The sequence below is a fragment of the Podospora pseudocomata genome, chromosome 5, assembly GCF_035222375.1.
Source record: "Podospora pseudocomata strain CBS 415.72m chromosome 5, whole genome shotgun sequence".
Lineage (NCBI taxonomy): Eukaryota > Fungi > Ascomycota > Sordariomycetes > Sordariales > Podosporaceae > Podospora > Podospora pseudocomata.
Genome location: NC_085889.1, coordinates 2,902,846 through 2,915,612, shown reverse-complemented (window position 1 = coordinate 2,915,612; position 12,767 = coordinate 2,902,846). Strand labels below are relative to the sequence as shown.

General features: G+C 54.2%; 3 protein-coding genes across 3 annotated transcripts; 2 read left to right on the top strand and 1 right to left on the bottom strand.

Moving 5' to 3' along the window:
* Window positions 1-94: 94 nt before the first annotated feature.
* QC762_507130 (uncharacterized protein) lies at window positions 95-4,764 on the top strand (the record flags this gene model as incomplete). Its single annotated transcript, XM_062891136.1, is given in 6 exon segments — window positions 95-168; window positions 226-1,455; window positions 1,621-1,892; window positions 1,983-2,090; window positions 2,103-4,048; window positions 4,105-4,764. The coding sequence occupies 6 exon segments, from the start codon at window positions 95-97 to the stop codon at window positions 4,762-4,764; spliced, it is 4,290 nt and encodes a 1,429-aa protein (XP_062742395.1).
* Window positions 4,765-5,568: 804 nt separating this feature from the next.
* QC762_0083400 (uncharacterized protein) lies at window positions 5,569-5,832 on the bottom strand (the record flags this gene model as incomplete). The annotated part of the gene is made up of 1 exon (XM_062883949.1): window positions 5,569-5,832. One exon carries the CDS (start codon window positions 5,830-5,832, stop codon window positions 5,569-5,571), a length of 264 nt encoding a protein of 87 aa, XP_062742394.1.
* Window positions 5,833-7,072: 1,240 nt separating this feature from the next.
* On the top strand, window positions 7,073-11,823 carry QC762_0083390 (uncharacterized protein). Its single transcript, XM_062883948.1, has 13 exons — window positions 7,073-7,871; window positions 7,951-8,086; window positions 8,140-8,318; window positions 8,396-8,892; window positions 8,957-9,024; window positions 9,098-9,403; window positions 10,191-10,498; window positions 10,563-10,658; window positions 10,725-10,938; window positions 11,045-11,397; window positions 11,462-11,599; window positions 11,662-11,706; window positions 11,772-11,823. Exons 1-12 carry the CDS (start codon window positions 7,746-7,748, stop codon window positions 11,677-11,679), a joined length of 2,439 nt encoding a protein of 812 aa, XP_062742393.1. The 5' UTR covers window positions 7,073-7,745; the 3' UTR covers window positions 11,680-11,706; window positions 11,772-11,823.
* Window positions 11,824-12,767: the final 944 nt, after the last annotated feature.

The window sequence follows — 12,767 nt, the reverse complement described above, 5'->3', positions numbered from 1 at the left end:
TTCGGCTCCTTTTGTCCACCATCCCTCAGCACGCTGCCATTTCCGCTCGTTTGGAGACATTCATTCCTTTGCAACATCCTGCACCCACGACACCATGCGTGTCCACGCCTCTGTTGGGGCTCTGGCCAGTCTAGCCTGGCTATCCTCTGCGGCCGCCGTACCACGGGCGTGAGTGCTTTCAACATGGACTTTCTTGATGCATGGCTGACTCTTGTTGCTCTGCAGGGAGGATTGGGCCCTCACCGACACAACATGCACCACTACGACGTCTGGCCAGGCCACTGTTATCGTTCTTCCCGGCGAGTCCGCTGCGTCTTACACGCTTCCGTCAGTTTTCACATTCACTCTTCCCGCCGATGGTGGTGCCGGCTCTGGTTCCTTGGTTTCTTCTGGCTTGGCAAACGGACCCTCTTTCGCCTCTTCCACCTGCGAGTCCTCGGAAACTCCTGTTGTTCCTGCCATTCCCACTTCTTCGGCGCCAGTCATTAGCACCGTTACAGTCCCCGTCTTGACGGTGACGCTTCCAAGCCCGCCACTTTCTTCCACTGGTCCAGATGCAACACCAGTCGCTACAGCGACTGTACCCGGGGAGGCTGCTTCCAATTCTGTGGGCGTTGTGACGGTCACTATCCCAGAGGGTCCCAGTGATACAGCTACCGTGGTTTTGACCGTTACCGTTCCCCAAGGTTCTGGGAGCCCTGGAGCCTGGTCCACCATCATCACTGCTCCTGGTGTTTCCGGTGCCCCGGCCGGCCCTCTTGTCACTGTCACCATCTTCACCTCGCCTGCCTCGGCGGCGCCCGGTTCCCCGACAACTTCCATCGACTGGTGGGGCTCTGACTCGACGGCCTTTGTCACCATTCCACTCGACACTGGCTACGGATCTGACATTTCGCTGGCGCCATACACCCTCACGTACACGCTGCCCGTGGCCCCGGGTTTGACCGATTTGTCGATTGCCACGGTGACTGTGACCCCGGCGGACCTTTCGATACCTACAGGCGTTGGACCCTTTGCGACAGAGACCCTGTCGTCGGGCGCGTCTTCTTGGTCGTATGTTCCTGCGCCGCCAGGCACTTCCGTCGTCAGCTTCACCGTCTCGGCCAGCGGCACTATTCCTGGTTATACTGGCGTCATCACCGTCACACCAGGCATGTCTTGGGGCCTTCCTACGCCAGTCTCCGTATCTGGGGACCAGTCAGGGACCGCTACACCTACCGCACCTGCCCTTGTCACTGTAACTGTCACGTCTCCTTCGCAACTTCCCACGCCTTCGTCTGGTTTTGCGACGCCTTCTGTTGTGACCGTGACACCTTCCTTGGGCCTTCCTGCGCCTTCGATTGTTACTGTTACGCCTACCGTTATTACCACGACGCCTTCCTCGGGTCTTCCAACGCCTTCCATTGTGGCCGTGACGTACACCGTCCCCGCGTCACAGGGTTCACCGGCATCCGAGTATACGGTCACGTATACGGTATCCCCGGAGGGCTACAATGGGGGTGGCCCATCCAGCGTTTCAGTGCCAGCGCCATGGACCTTTACCATCGTGCCTACCGGGGACTCCAGCACGCCTATCGTTGTCACCTGGCCGAGCGAGCAACCTGGTCCCGTGACTGTCACGGTCACGCCTCCCACTTCTCAAGTTGTTACAACTGTTGCGCCTTCCGCTTCTCAGACTATTGTGACAGTGACACCTGGCGTTGAGCCGGCCTCGCCGGGCCTTGTCGTCACCACCATTACACCCTTGTCTGGAACTCCTGTGGTCATCACACTTCCCGACACCGGCACGCCTTTGGTTCCCGCAACATCCGCCTGGACCACTCAAGCCTTTGTCACGGAAACGATTGTCAGCAATAGCGTGGTCACCATCACGCCTCCTTCAGGCCCACCCGTTGTAGTCACCATCCCCCAGTCCGTTGCCTTCACTGTGCCCACTGGCGTTTCTGGTTTCCCACCTGGGACGACTCAAGCTTTTGTCACGGAAACAATCGCCAGCGAAAGCGTCGTCACCGTCACGCCTCCTTCAGGCCCACCCGTTGTAGTCACCATCCCCCAGTCTGTTGCCTTCACTGTGCCCACTGGCGTTTCTGGTTTCCCACCTGGGACGACTCAAGCTTTTGTCACGGAAACAATCGCCAGCGAAAGCGTCATCACCGTCACGCCTCCTTCAGGCCCACCCGTTGTAGTCACCATCCCCCAGTCTGTTGCCTTCACTGTGCCCACTGGCGTTTCTGGTTTCCCACCTGGGACGACTCAAGCTTTTGTCACGGAAACAATCGCCAGCGAAAGCGTCATCACCGTCACGCCTCCTTCAGGCCCACCGGTGGTAGTCACCATTCCCGAGTCCATTGCCTTCACGGTGCCTACTGGCACTCCACCATTTTCGGCTGGTTTGTCATCATCGACTTCTGGGACAGTTCCTCCTCAAACAGTGATTGTGTCTCAAGTAACCATCAGCCAGACCATTTCTCTTGGACCCGGCTCCTCCACGGTTGTTGCTGTGACAACACAGGTCACTCTTCCAGCTGACTCGACCCCTACATTATCGGAATCTGGTGTCCTTGTTACACCTTCCCTGGCCACATACACCATCGCTGACTCCTATGGGAATCCAACAATCTTGACTCAATGGACAATCGTTCCTGTCTCGCCTTCAAGCTCCAGCGCAGGCGGCGGCGGAGGCGATGGAGTGGACGGAACTTTGAGCAGTCCAACTAGGACGGTTCAATTCACCACCATCTCGCCAATTGCGCCCGCCTCTGTGATCACGATACTGCCATCGGTGGTCCCGTCAGTCATCACCATTTGGCCATCGACAGACAGCTTCTTGACGTCGTTTGTTTCGTCAACTTTAGAGGTGCAGTCTGGCAGTGCCTCTCCGTCCGAGATCACCCTCTGGCCTTTGCCAACTTCGACTGACACCACTTGCACAACCTTTTCGACGGGGCACGGCTCTCCAACAATCTCGGGCCTGGGTTCGGCGACGTCTCCATCCTCACTGTCTGTCATCACACTATGGCCATCGACTACCAGTCCTCCCTACTCTGTAATCACAATCTGGCCGTCGGCGGGAGACAGCGCCCTAGCTGGCTGGCCTACGACAAGCACTTGCAACGAGTCTCCGGCCATTCTGACGTCGGTTATTCTCTTGAGCTCGGTCTCTACTCCCTTCACGCCTTTTGGGACCCCGGCGATCTCCCAGAGCAGCGATTCCGGTGTGGTGGTGGCGCCCACAGAGACAGGACAGGCTTTGGGCTCCCAGGGATTGGACACTTCAGCCGGCGCCCTTCCTGAAAGCACCGAGTTGCCGGCTTCGCAGCCTGAAAACACCGAGTCTCCTCCTTCGCAGCCCGAGAACACTGAAGCTCCTGCCAATGAATCCGAGGATTTGATGCCTCCACCGCAAACCCAATTCAACCGCCATGGGCAACACGCAAGGACCACCACGTTGGTTGTTCTGTCTGACAGCACTTTTGGCGGCTATGCCTTCAGCAGTCCGGCCGCAGGCTATGGTGACCTTCCTCCAGGGTACGGGAACCCCGTGGAAACAGCTCAGGCGTCTTCCAGCCAAGGCATTTTCTTCACGGATTCCAGTCTGCCGGTCTCACAGCCCGCGTCGGTTGATATCAGCTTCACCGCGTCTGTTCTTCCAATCTCGACGACTTCCACCGCAGATCTGGCGGCCATGTTGTCATCAATCATGTCTGTCCTTTCGCCCAATGCCACCATTGTCTCTGGACCAGGGCCTGTCTTGACCTCTGTTCCAGCTGCTTCGGACAACAGCACGTCATCTACTCAGCCAAGTCTCACCTCCACCACCTATGCATCATCGAGCAGCGATCTCTTGTTGACTTCAGACAGTATTGTACCAACAGTCACAGCATTGCCAACAACCGCCAGCTCTATGCTAGCCAACATTTCCAGCCTCACTGCAGCCCCCATTGCCACAAGTTTTGCCAGCACTAGCCCGAATGTGAGCACTTCCAGCCGAGGACTTCCTGGTTCAACATGCGGCGCGGTTGGAGATCGGGGAGCAGTGGTGTTCAAGGTATGTCTTGGTGTTGTCTCTCTTTTGTCACAACCGAAGCACTGACCGTATTGTAGTTTGATGACATCCCTACCATTTCGACCGACAACGACACCGAGGCCAGCAGCTTCCCAGCAATGCCAGTACCCTTCCCGTATCACCGATTCTTCTTCTCTAACGGCTTCAGTGTCGTTCCCCCGCCTCGCACCAAGTTCAAGGCTTCCTCTGGCCAGCAGCTGATCCAGCACAATTCTTCGGTGTCGCCAGTCGCCGAGTTTGGTCTCGCTGAGCTGCGCTCCAATCCCTGCTTTCACTTCAGCTTTTTGGGTGTCAGTCTTGGCTGCGACTCTACATCTGACCCCTGTGTTTTCAACATGACGGGTCTGCGCTGGAACGGCACCGACGACGTTGTCGAGGCACGCCATACCTTTGAGGTGGCTGCTTGCTCCAAGAAGACCGACTGCAGCCTCAGCCATCAGGTTCTGGACTCGGCGGCTGCGTTGCCATTCTCCAATCTGACTTCACTCAACATTTCGTTGTCAGTGGCTGGCAAGCCAGAGACATGGTGGGCGGATGACTTGCAAATTGCTTGGGCCGACAACGACTGCACAGTGGCGGCGTGTCGGTCGCGCGTGCCAAACACGATCATGATTCCGCGCATTTCACAACCGTTTGCCAGTCGAGCCAAGAGACTGTTGCGATGGGCGGTCCGCGGCAAGGATGACAAGTTCTATTGATTCGACACTCCAGTTTTGTCCCAATTTTGATGCACACGGGATGTGCCAATATGTCTGATATCATTTGCATGTTTTGCTGACTGGCAGTCAGCGCCGAGGCTGATGGTGGGTTGTCTGATTTGGTGGCTGAGAATTGGAAGACTAGATAATGAGGTTATGGTGGGAATTTTGACAGATAACATGATGGACTGGTGCGTGCTGGGGAATGGTGTAGATGGACGAGGAGGAGCCGGGATCTTTTTTGACTGTACATGTACTTATAGGACACGAGTGGTTGTGAGAGAATAAATGAAGGAATGCTTGCTCAATACTGTGTGGATGTGGGTGTCTTGCTTGTCTTACTGCCGATGTTGTCTCTGTGAACGACGACAAGAACCACATCAGATGTTGTCAATGATGCAAAGCCAGGTATAGAAGGGAAGTATGGGCGGTGTAAGGCAACGGCTAGTGCATATTCTCTGTCATCAAGTCATGAAGCCACCAAACCAGGAGGCCGTCGTGGTTTTATGTCGTCATCATCATGACCGTCCTGGTATTCCTCCCAACCAAGTCGGCCAAAGATAGCTATGCCGCTGCAAGTCAAATCCCAAACTCGGGTTCCCCTCGCAAAACAAAGCAAATGCCAAACTCCCAGCGAAGCCAGGTATCTGCAAGACAAAGAGCCTTCTCGGCTGTGCAAGCTGCGGTGTCGCTGTGTCAGAACAATGCTCATTTTTGGAAGAGAGAGAGAGAGAGAGAGTGTGTGTGTGTGTGTGAGTGAGTGAGTGAGAGAGAGTCAAGATTTGCCAATTGCTTACCGCTCGGTCAAAGCTGGGAAGACGAGGCCTTCTTCATCATGGCCCTTCGCTCGCGGCGAGAGGGGCAGCGGCGGCGGCGGCGGGCGTCACGCTTGCTCTCGGCGAGGTCCTCGGGCGTGGTGCAGGCGGAGCACTTGCGGGCGTTTTTGAGGCGCTCGAGGAGGTGGCGGGGGCGGCACTCGGGGGTGCCCACGTGGGCGCAGGGGCGGTCGAAGAGGGGGATGTGGAAGGTATGGCCGCAGGTGTGGATTATGCGTTGGTAGTAGCACATCTTTTGGGGGTGGGGGTGGTGGGTGGTTGTCAAGATGGAAGTTTGAAGGTTTGGTTGATGGACTAGGTACCCAAGGCAAAGAGATTGGTTGAGATGAGATGAGGGGGTAGTTTTGGAGGGGAGAAGAGACGAGAGGGGTTGGATGGGATTTTGGAGAGGCCATTGTGTGTGTGTGTGTTTGGATTGTGAATTGGTGGTTGACTTGAGAAGGAACGATTGAAGGTGGTGACAATGGGAGAGTTATTGTGCCTGTTGTGCGGGGCTGGAGGGGGGTGTTTATTGTGGGAGTTGAGAGGGTCGGGTCTTTGAAAGATAATGGGATTGGTGGGTTCTATTGGTGATAATGGATTGTGTTGGATGTTTCAAGTTCTCATTGTTGGTTGTCTATGCATGGAAGGTAGACTTTTGTGTGACATGAGGGGGGTTTGTTGATTCACCCCTGAAGGTAGTGGTGGACTTGTTCACGGCTATTGTCAGCCCTCCACACTATGTCATTGGAGCCCTACCTACACAATCATCACAAGCCTGGATAGGTAGGCAGGCAACCAACTGCTAGATGGAGATGTGCTCTTGCCACAGACAAACAGAAATGAGCCAATTTGTTGCTTTTGGTTGGAGCGCGCATGGCATGCAAGCTAATGTATGTATTTTTGGAGCCTCAATTTCTCCGATTGAAGGTTACAGTGAGGAGCGGACCCCCAGTGGGGCTGCCACATGGCTGTCAGCGATGGTTCGAGTTGCGACAAGGCCTGCTGAGCGGGAGGAACCTCCCACGATAAGGTACAGGAGAGGAGAACTTGTGCGACCAAAGCCAGGCATGCATGATGAGTGGAATTGGGCCGGTACCCCCTTTTTTTCATTTCTAAATCTAATTGCAGGTCCAATCCACAGAGCTGCTCCAGATGCTCGGAAACTCAGCCGAACTCGGCATAGATAAACCAGCAGCCAGCCAGCTCCACCGGGATGCCGATTTGCCCCAACACGCTACCAAGTAGCCATTCGATGGTGTCGGGGACATTGAAGTTTCCGCCGGACGGCAAAGAGGCAACAAAAATCTCGGCATCAATGTTGGAAGTTCTCGGTGCCGTCAACGCAAGCTTTCCATTGGAAAATAAAATGGACATGACCACCCACGTCAAAAAAGCAACTCACCAGCCGTCGATCTTCAACCCCTCACCTCGGCAATCCTAGATCTTGGAATCGGGCTCCCATGCCCCTGTCGACAAATGCTTGGCACCTTGGCAGGGCTCCAACCGTCGAGGTTCTAGTTACTTTCTGACACTGTTCTACGCTTCTTGTCCGTCTGGCTCGGCGTGGGATCATAGGGGCAGTTATATATCTAGGTATGTTTGGATAGGCTTGGACACCTCCATCAATTGTTGGAAGTACACCATGTCATCCGCAGACGAGATCTTTTCTCAACTTCCAGAGCCCGACAGTCACCTAGTATAGACTCGGCCGATGGAGCAAGGGATAGATACCCCTTTCGGGCAATGCCGTGCCGGGTCCACCGCAAAATGAAGGCCGATTCCTTGGTTGGTGAGGCTCCGGTATCCGCAAGACAATGGAGAAAAAATGTGATGCGAGTGCGAAACAGACCAGTGCCGTCGCCGTTCCGTCTGATAGGATCTGCATGACTGTCGGCGCCCCGCTGCCAACCTGACGGCTGGGTCCAGGCCCTGGTTTCCGGGCCCGCCCCATGACTTTTTTGTCTCCGCTGTTTGGCCCAGGGGAAGGTTATTAAAATACATGGGCCGCCGCCATCTCTTGCTCCCTTCTGGCTTGGAAAGACGATGTTTTGAACTTCTGACCTCTTCCCGGGCCACCAGCCCCACGCCAACCACCGCTCCCGCCTGCTCCCTCCCCCGGTCTACGCCGCCGCAACAGATGACGACATCACCGGGTGCCCTACCATGAAGAGTCCCCGACGTTTTTACGCCCTTGTTGGGCTGTGTCTCTTGGTATTCGTCAACACGGTCGCCGCCGGCGCGAAGCAAGTCTCGCTGGAGCATGAGCTCCTCGCGCTACCACCATGCGCGGTATGGCTGCACACTGGGAAGTACGAGAGGAGAAAAAGAAAACAAAAAGACTAACATTTTTTGTTGTTCATGCATGTAGTTGCCCTGCGTCGTGGACGCAATCCGGGACGCCAAGTGTTCCGCACACGACAACGAATGCATATGCTCGTCGGCGAGGTTCGACAAAGAGGCCCACTTCTGCGTTCGCACCCATTGCGCCCCGAGGGAGACTCTCGGTGAGGACGGCGCCGTCTCGAGTTCCCAAAGTCACCGGCTAACACGCTGCCAGCGGCCAAAAACATTACGTATCAATGGTGCGACCATCCCAACGAGGGAGACCGGACGCTTCTCCCCGCCTTTTCCATCTTTTTGGGTCTCGCCATTGCCGCCGTGGCTCTGCGGTTGGTAGCCCGAGTGGTGACGGAGGCCTGGTTCTGGTGGGATGATTTGTGCAACTTTTTCGCCATTGTAAGCCCGTGCTGGTCAGTTAGTTGGAGTGGGGGTGGTTTTTTTCGTCGGGCTAACTGTGGATTTTTGTGTCGCAGGCTGGGTGTGCTGCGTACACGGGGTTGTACATCGAGGCGGTCCATTTTGGGATGGGAAAAGACATCTGGTTCGTGCCGTTTGACAACATCACCAAGATCATGCAGACGTATTTTGCCACCATGTTGACGTACGTGACGACTCGATTCTTCATCCGCGCCTCCATCATCCTCTTTTACCTGCGAGTCTTTCCCGCGCAGTCCAGCTTTAGGCTGGGCAAGGTGATTGTCTGGACGGGCGTGTTCAACATTATTTACACTATCGCCTTCTTCTTCGCCTCCTTGCTTCAGTGCCAACCGATATCAGCGTTTTGGACGGCGTGGGAGGGCGTTGGGAAGGATCAGTGCATCAACCTCAACGCGATGGCTTGGTCGGCGGCGGCGACAGGGATAGCGTTTGATTTATGGCTGCTGGCTTTGCCGTTTCCGCAGCTGCTGTCGCTTAATCTGCACTGGAAGAAGAAGTTGATGGGGTCGATGATGTTTCTTGTGGGCGCAGCGTGAGTGGAGGCTTGTCCTTGATCGTCGCGCTGGAGCGTCGAGATTAACTAATTTGTGTTTTAGTGTGATTGTCATCAGCTTGATCCGGCTCAAGACTATCAACGCGACCACCCGGGCTGTCAACCCTACTAGTAAGTCTTTCGGGTGCTCTCTCTCTCTCTCTCTCTGTGGGTCAAAAGGTTGCTTTGCTGACACTGGTAACAGAGGATACGGTGGACCTTTCCCTGTGGAGTGGCATCGAAATCGACGTGGGCGTTATCTGTCCCTGCCTGCCTAGCTTCCGACTCCTCCTGCGAAAGGTCCTACCGCGCCTGATGGGAGAGTCTACAAGGTCGTACGAGCTTGACCCGATCTCCAAGGGGGAAGGAGGCGTGACGGTGACGACCAAGATCTCGGCCCATATTGAGCCGTCGGGGAATAATGGGATATTCTTGCGGCCGCACAAGGACTCGAACACGGGGAGGAGCTGTGAGAGTGTTACTGGACTGGTGGAGCTGTCGGATGAGGAGAGTAACCATGGTCGGCAGAAGGCGTAATAATACAGATGGAGAAGAGGATTTGATTATTTTGTCATGGGTGGAAGCATAGATTCTGGTCGATTTGATGTTGCTCCTTTGTTTTAAACTGTGACCAAGATGTCCTGGGTGGGTTGCAAACCCCAACGGATAGTTGGAAGCCATGATCTGAGAGATATATCACAACTTGCATGAGTCAGTGATAAGTTGCTGGTGTTTCTTGAGATCTTTGTTCGTTTTGTCAAGCCCCTTTCTTGGGGGCCCCGCTATTTGTTATTCTTTGTTGCTAGGGCAACCCACGAACAAGGGCTTTCAGGGGCAATCGAATCTTTGAACTTTGTGGCTTCCATAATCAAAGGAAACTTTAACTGATTCTGAAGCAATTTTGGGTTGACAATGTAGCCATGCTCTAGAGAATGATGCAGGGGTGGTGTTGATGTTCTTTGAGCAGATGTACTGTTTTTTGTGTCTGCCAGCCGATCACCGCTGTAGGAAAGGCTACACATGCTGTCACAAGGTGCAAGGTTGACGTCCATCTATTCTATCCGGAAGCCACTAGCAGGCCCACCTGAGGTTGTCGGGTGTGACACAAATGATTCTGTACCTGCCCGCATTGTGCTACCTTTAGAAACCTACTTGGAACTTGCACTACCATATTTTGCGTTCACTTGTTAACTCCAAAAACCAATCGCGATTACCAAGCCATAGAAAACGTTGGCGCTTGACGACACACCAACTATATTCCCCTCTCTTGATTGCCGCAATCCTACAACTATGCTCAGCCACCACCCCTCTGATCGCCAAGCCAGACCCTCACATTTGCGGCCTCAGACTCAACAGCACCAAAGACCACCCCTTCACCAGTGTCCACGCCGGCCTTGACATTCCCACCCTGAGCCTGCGCGACCACTCGGATTACCAGTCCTTCCGATGGGGGGAGGGGGAGTGTTACGCCATGGCGTTTGCCGACGACCACACCATCATCATCATCCCTCCCGACTGGCGGACCAACCTCAAGATCATCACCATCTCGCACAACGCCATGAAGAAACGGGCTGACGAGAACGGGTGTTACATTCGCCCCGGCCAAGTACGCCATGATGCACTTCCGGCAAACTCGAGACGACAACCCGCCCCCCAAAGACCTTCCGAAGAATGTCGGCATGTCGGCCAACCAGTCCGTGCGCAAGCTGCGCGTCCCGGGTGTGATTTTCAACAGTCATCTCAGCTGGGTTGATCATACCAGACATGTGAGTGGTGCACCCTGGATCTCTTGCCATGTTTTGCTCTTGCTGACCATGCCTTGCTTGCCGCAGCTTCGAGTCAAGGTTCTCAAAACCGAGCAGTATATGCGGCGAATCTCCAGCTCCATCAGAGGACCCCCGACGTGGCAGATGCGAAGTCTCTTCTGCTCCAATGTTCGACCCGTGCTTTTCTACGCCGGCACCGCGTGGTACCTGCCCGACAACAAGCGACATGCGGACAGCTGGAACACGGCCTTGAAGATGCTCGAAGCGGCTCAGAGGCAATGTCTGGTGGTTATCTCGGGCGCCGTTAAATATCCGCCCTCAGAATTGCTCCTGCACGAGTTGCGCATTGGGACTGTCGACCATCTCTTATGGTGACCAATCCACAGTCCACCGTGCTCGTCATGATCAGCTTTCTGACCACTACAAGAATCTCCACGCCATCAGTGACAGACCAATCAAGGTGTTTGGAAACAGGAAGTATCGTCTCATCGCCTCGCAACATCCCATCATCAAGGCCTACGCACACGCTGCGCGCTACCACCCAAGACTGCTGAGATGGAGCTTGAGCAGGCCTCCAACTGTCCCAAACGGCACCACCCGAAACACACACTCTCGCCTCTTAGTTATTGACCCAGGGCTGAAGTATGTCAAGGACATCAATCCGAATCTCGTCAAAGGTAGGAGGTCAGAGCGCGTCTTCACCGTCGACGCTTGCTTGCTCGGCAATCATCGACAACCGGTCAGCGTGTTCCGTTTCTCCCCCCTTGCCCCGCACACTCTCGGTACTAATAGATATGTCGCAGGCCTTTCGAAGGCTGGGACGATACGACTTTTGGATTGCGTGGGTCGTTCGGCTTCCGCGGTACGATGGGAACAAACGCAGTTTTCAATGCGGCATGGTGTTTGGTGCGCCGGAACTTGACTTTGCGGCCGGTGGTGAGGTAAGTCCTCCTGTGATGTTGGTGACCTCTCCAGTTGGGTCTTGCTGCTAACCTGATGGAAGCTTTCTTCGATGCTTTGATGGGGAGCGACATCGTGTCCGTGTCTTGTAAGTGTTGGCCTTTTATCCATCAATCCTACGTGGTGTTTGCTCTTCTCTAACCAGCGTCACAGGTCCCTTTGATGCTGATCTGGCAGCTCGTTGTATTGGTTGAGTTTTTTGTGGAACGGAAATATGGTTGTTTTTTATATATTTTTTATACATCTCTTTTTTTTTTAAAAAAAAAAACTTTTTTCTTAATCTTTTTTTGGTCTTTTTTTTTTGATCTTTTTTTTAACCTTTTTTTAAATTTTTTTTTTCTAAATTATTCATCATATGACGCGCCCTTCGCAACGTAACCTACCTGGGCCTCAACAGCCCAGTGTCCCCGGGTGCTTGTGTTTCTTGAGTGTCAACACTCTCAAAAAGGACGCTCGCTTCAGCTAGGCTCAGTCAATCAAACACTGTCAGTCACGGGTGATTGTTTCATTTTTTTATTTTATTTTTATTTTACACTGATAGTTCTTGCTCGCAATCGCGTGACCTCGGGTGTGACCGATCAGCGGCTTTCCATGTAGAAAGAATAAGCAGTGTGAATGATGCTAGTCTGCCCTCGCCACGTTTGGGATAGATGATGTGGCCGGCGCGGCATGTGGATGAAGACACAGATAATGAGGAGGGAGGTGTCAATTGTCAAGGCGCCTTTCGCTTCGCAGGTTCACCGTCAGGCCACCTCTGGACAAGACGAATTCTCCGCTGCTAACAAGGACAACAAGAGCTCGGCCATGAGGATGTCAACAAAAATATGGGGATGGTGCTGCTTGAAAGAACATGGGAACTCTGGGTTGTCCCAGTGGGGCCACGTACATTGCTTCAGTCGGGGATCAGCAGCAGCAAGGAGCGCTACTTCTTTTCTCGTCTTGCGCCAGTCGGAGGGAGCCTGGGGACACACCAAACCATCGGCACACAAGACAGCCAACGGCGAGCACTCAATAGATGATACACACGCACCTCGTTCAAAACATTTTGCACACCACCGTCGCGCCAAAAAGGCGGGTCGTCATCGCCCTGCTCCCGCTCGTCCCAATAACCATCATCGAAGAAAGGATAGAAGTCAGGATAGTCTCGCG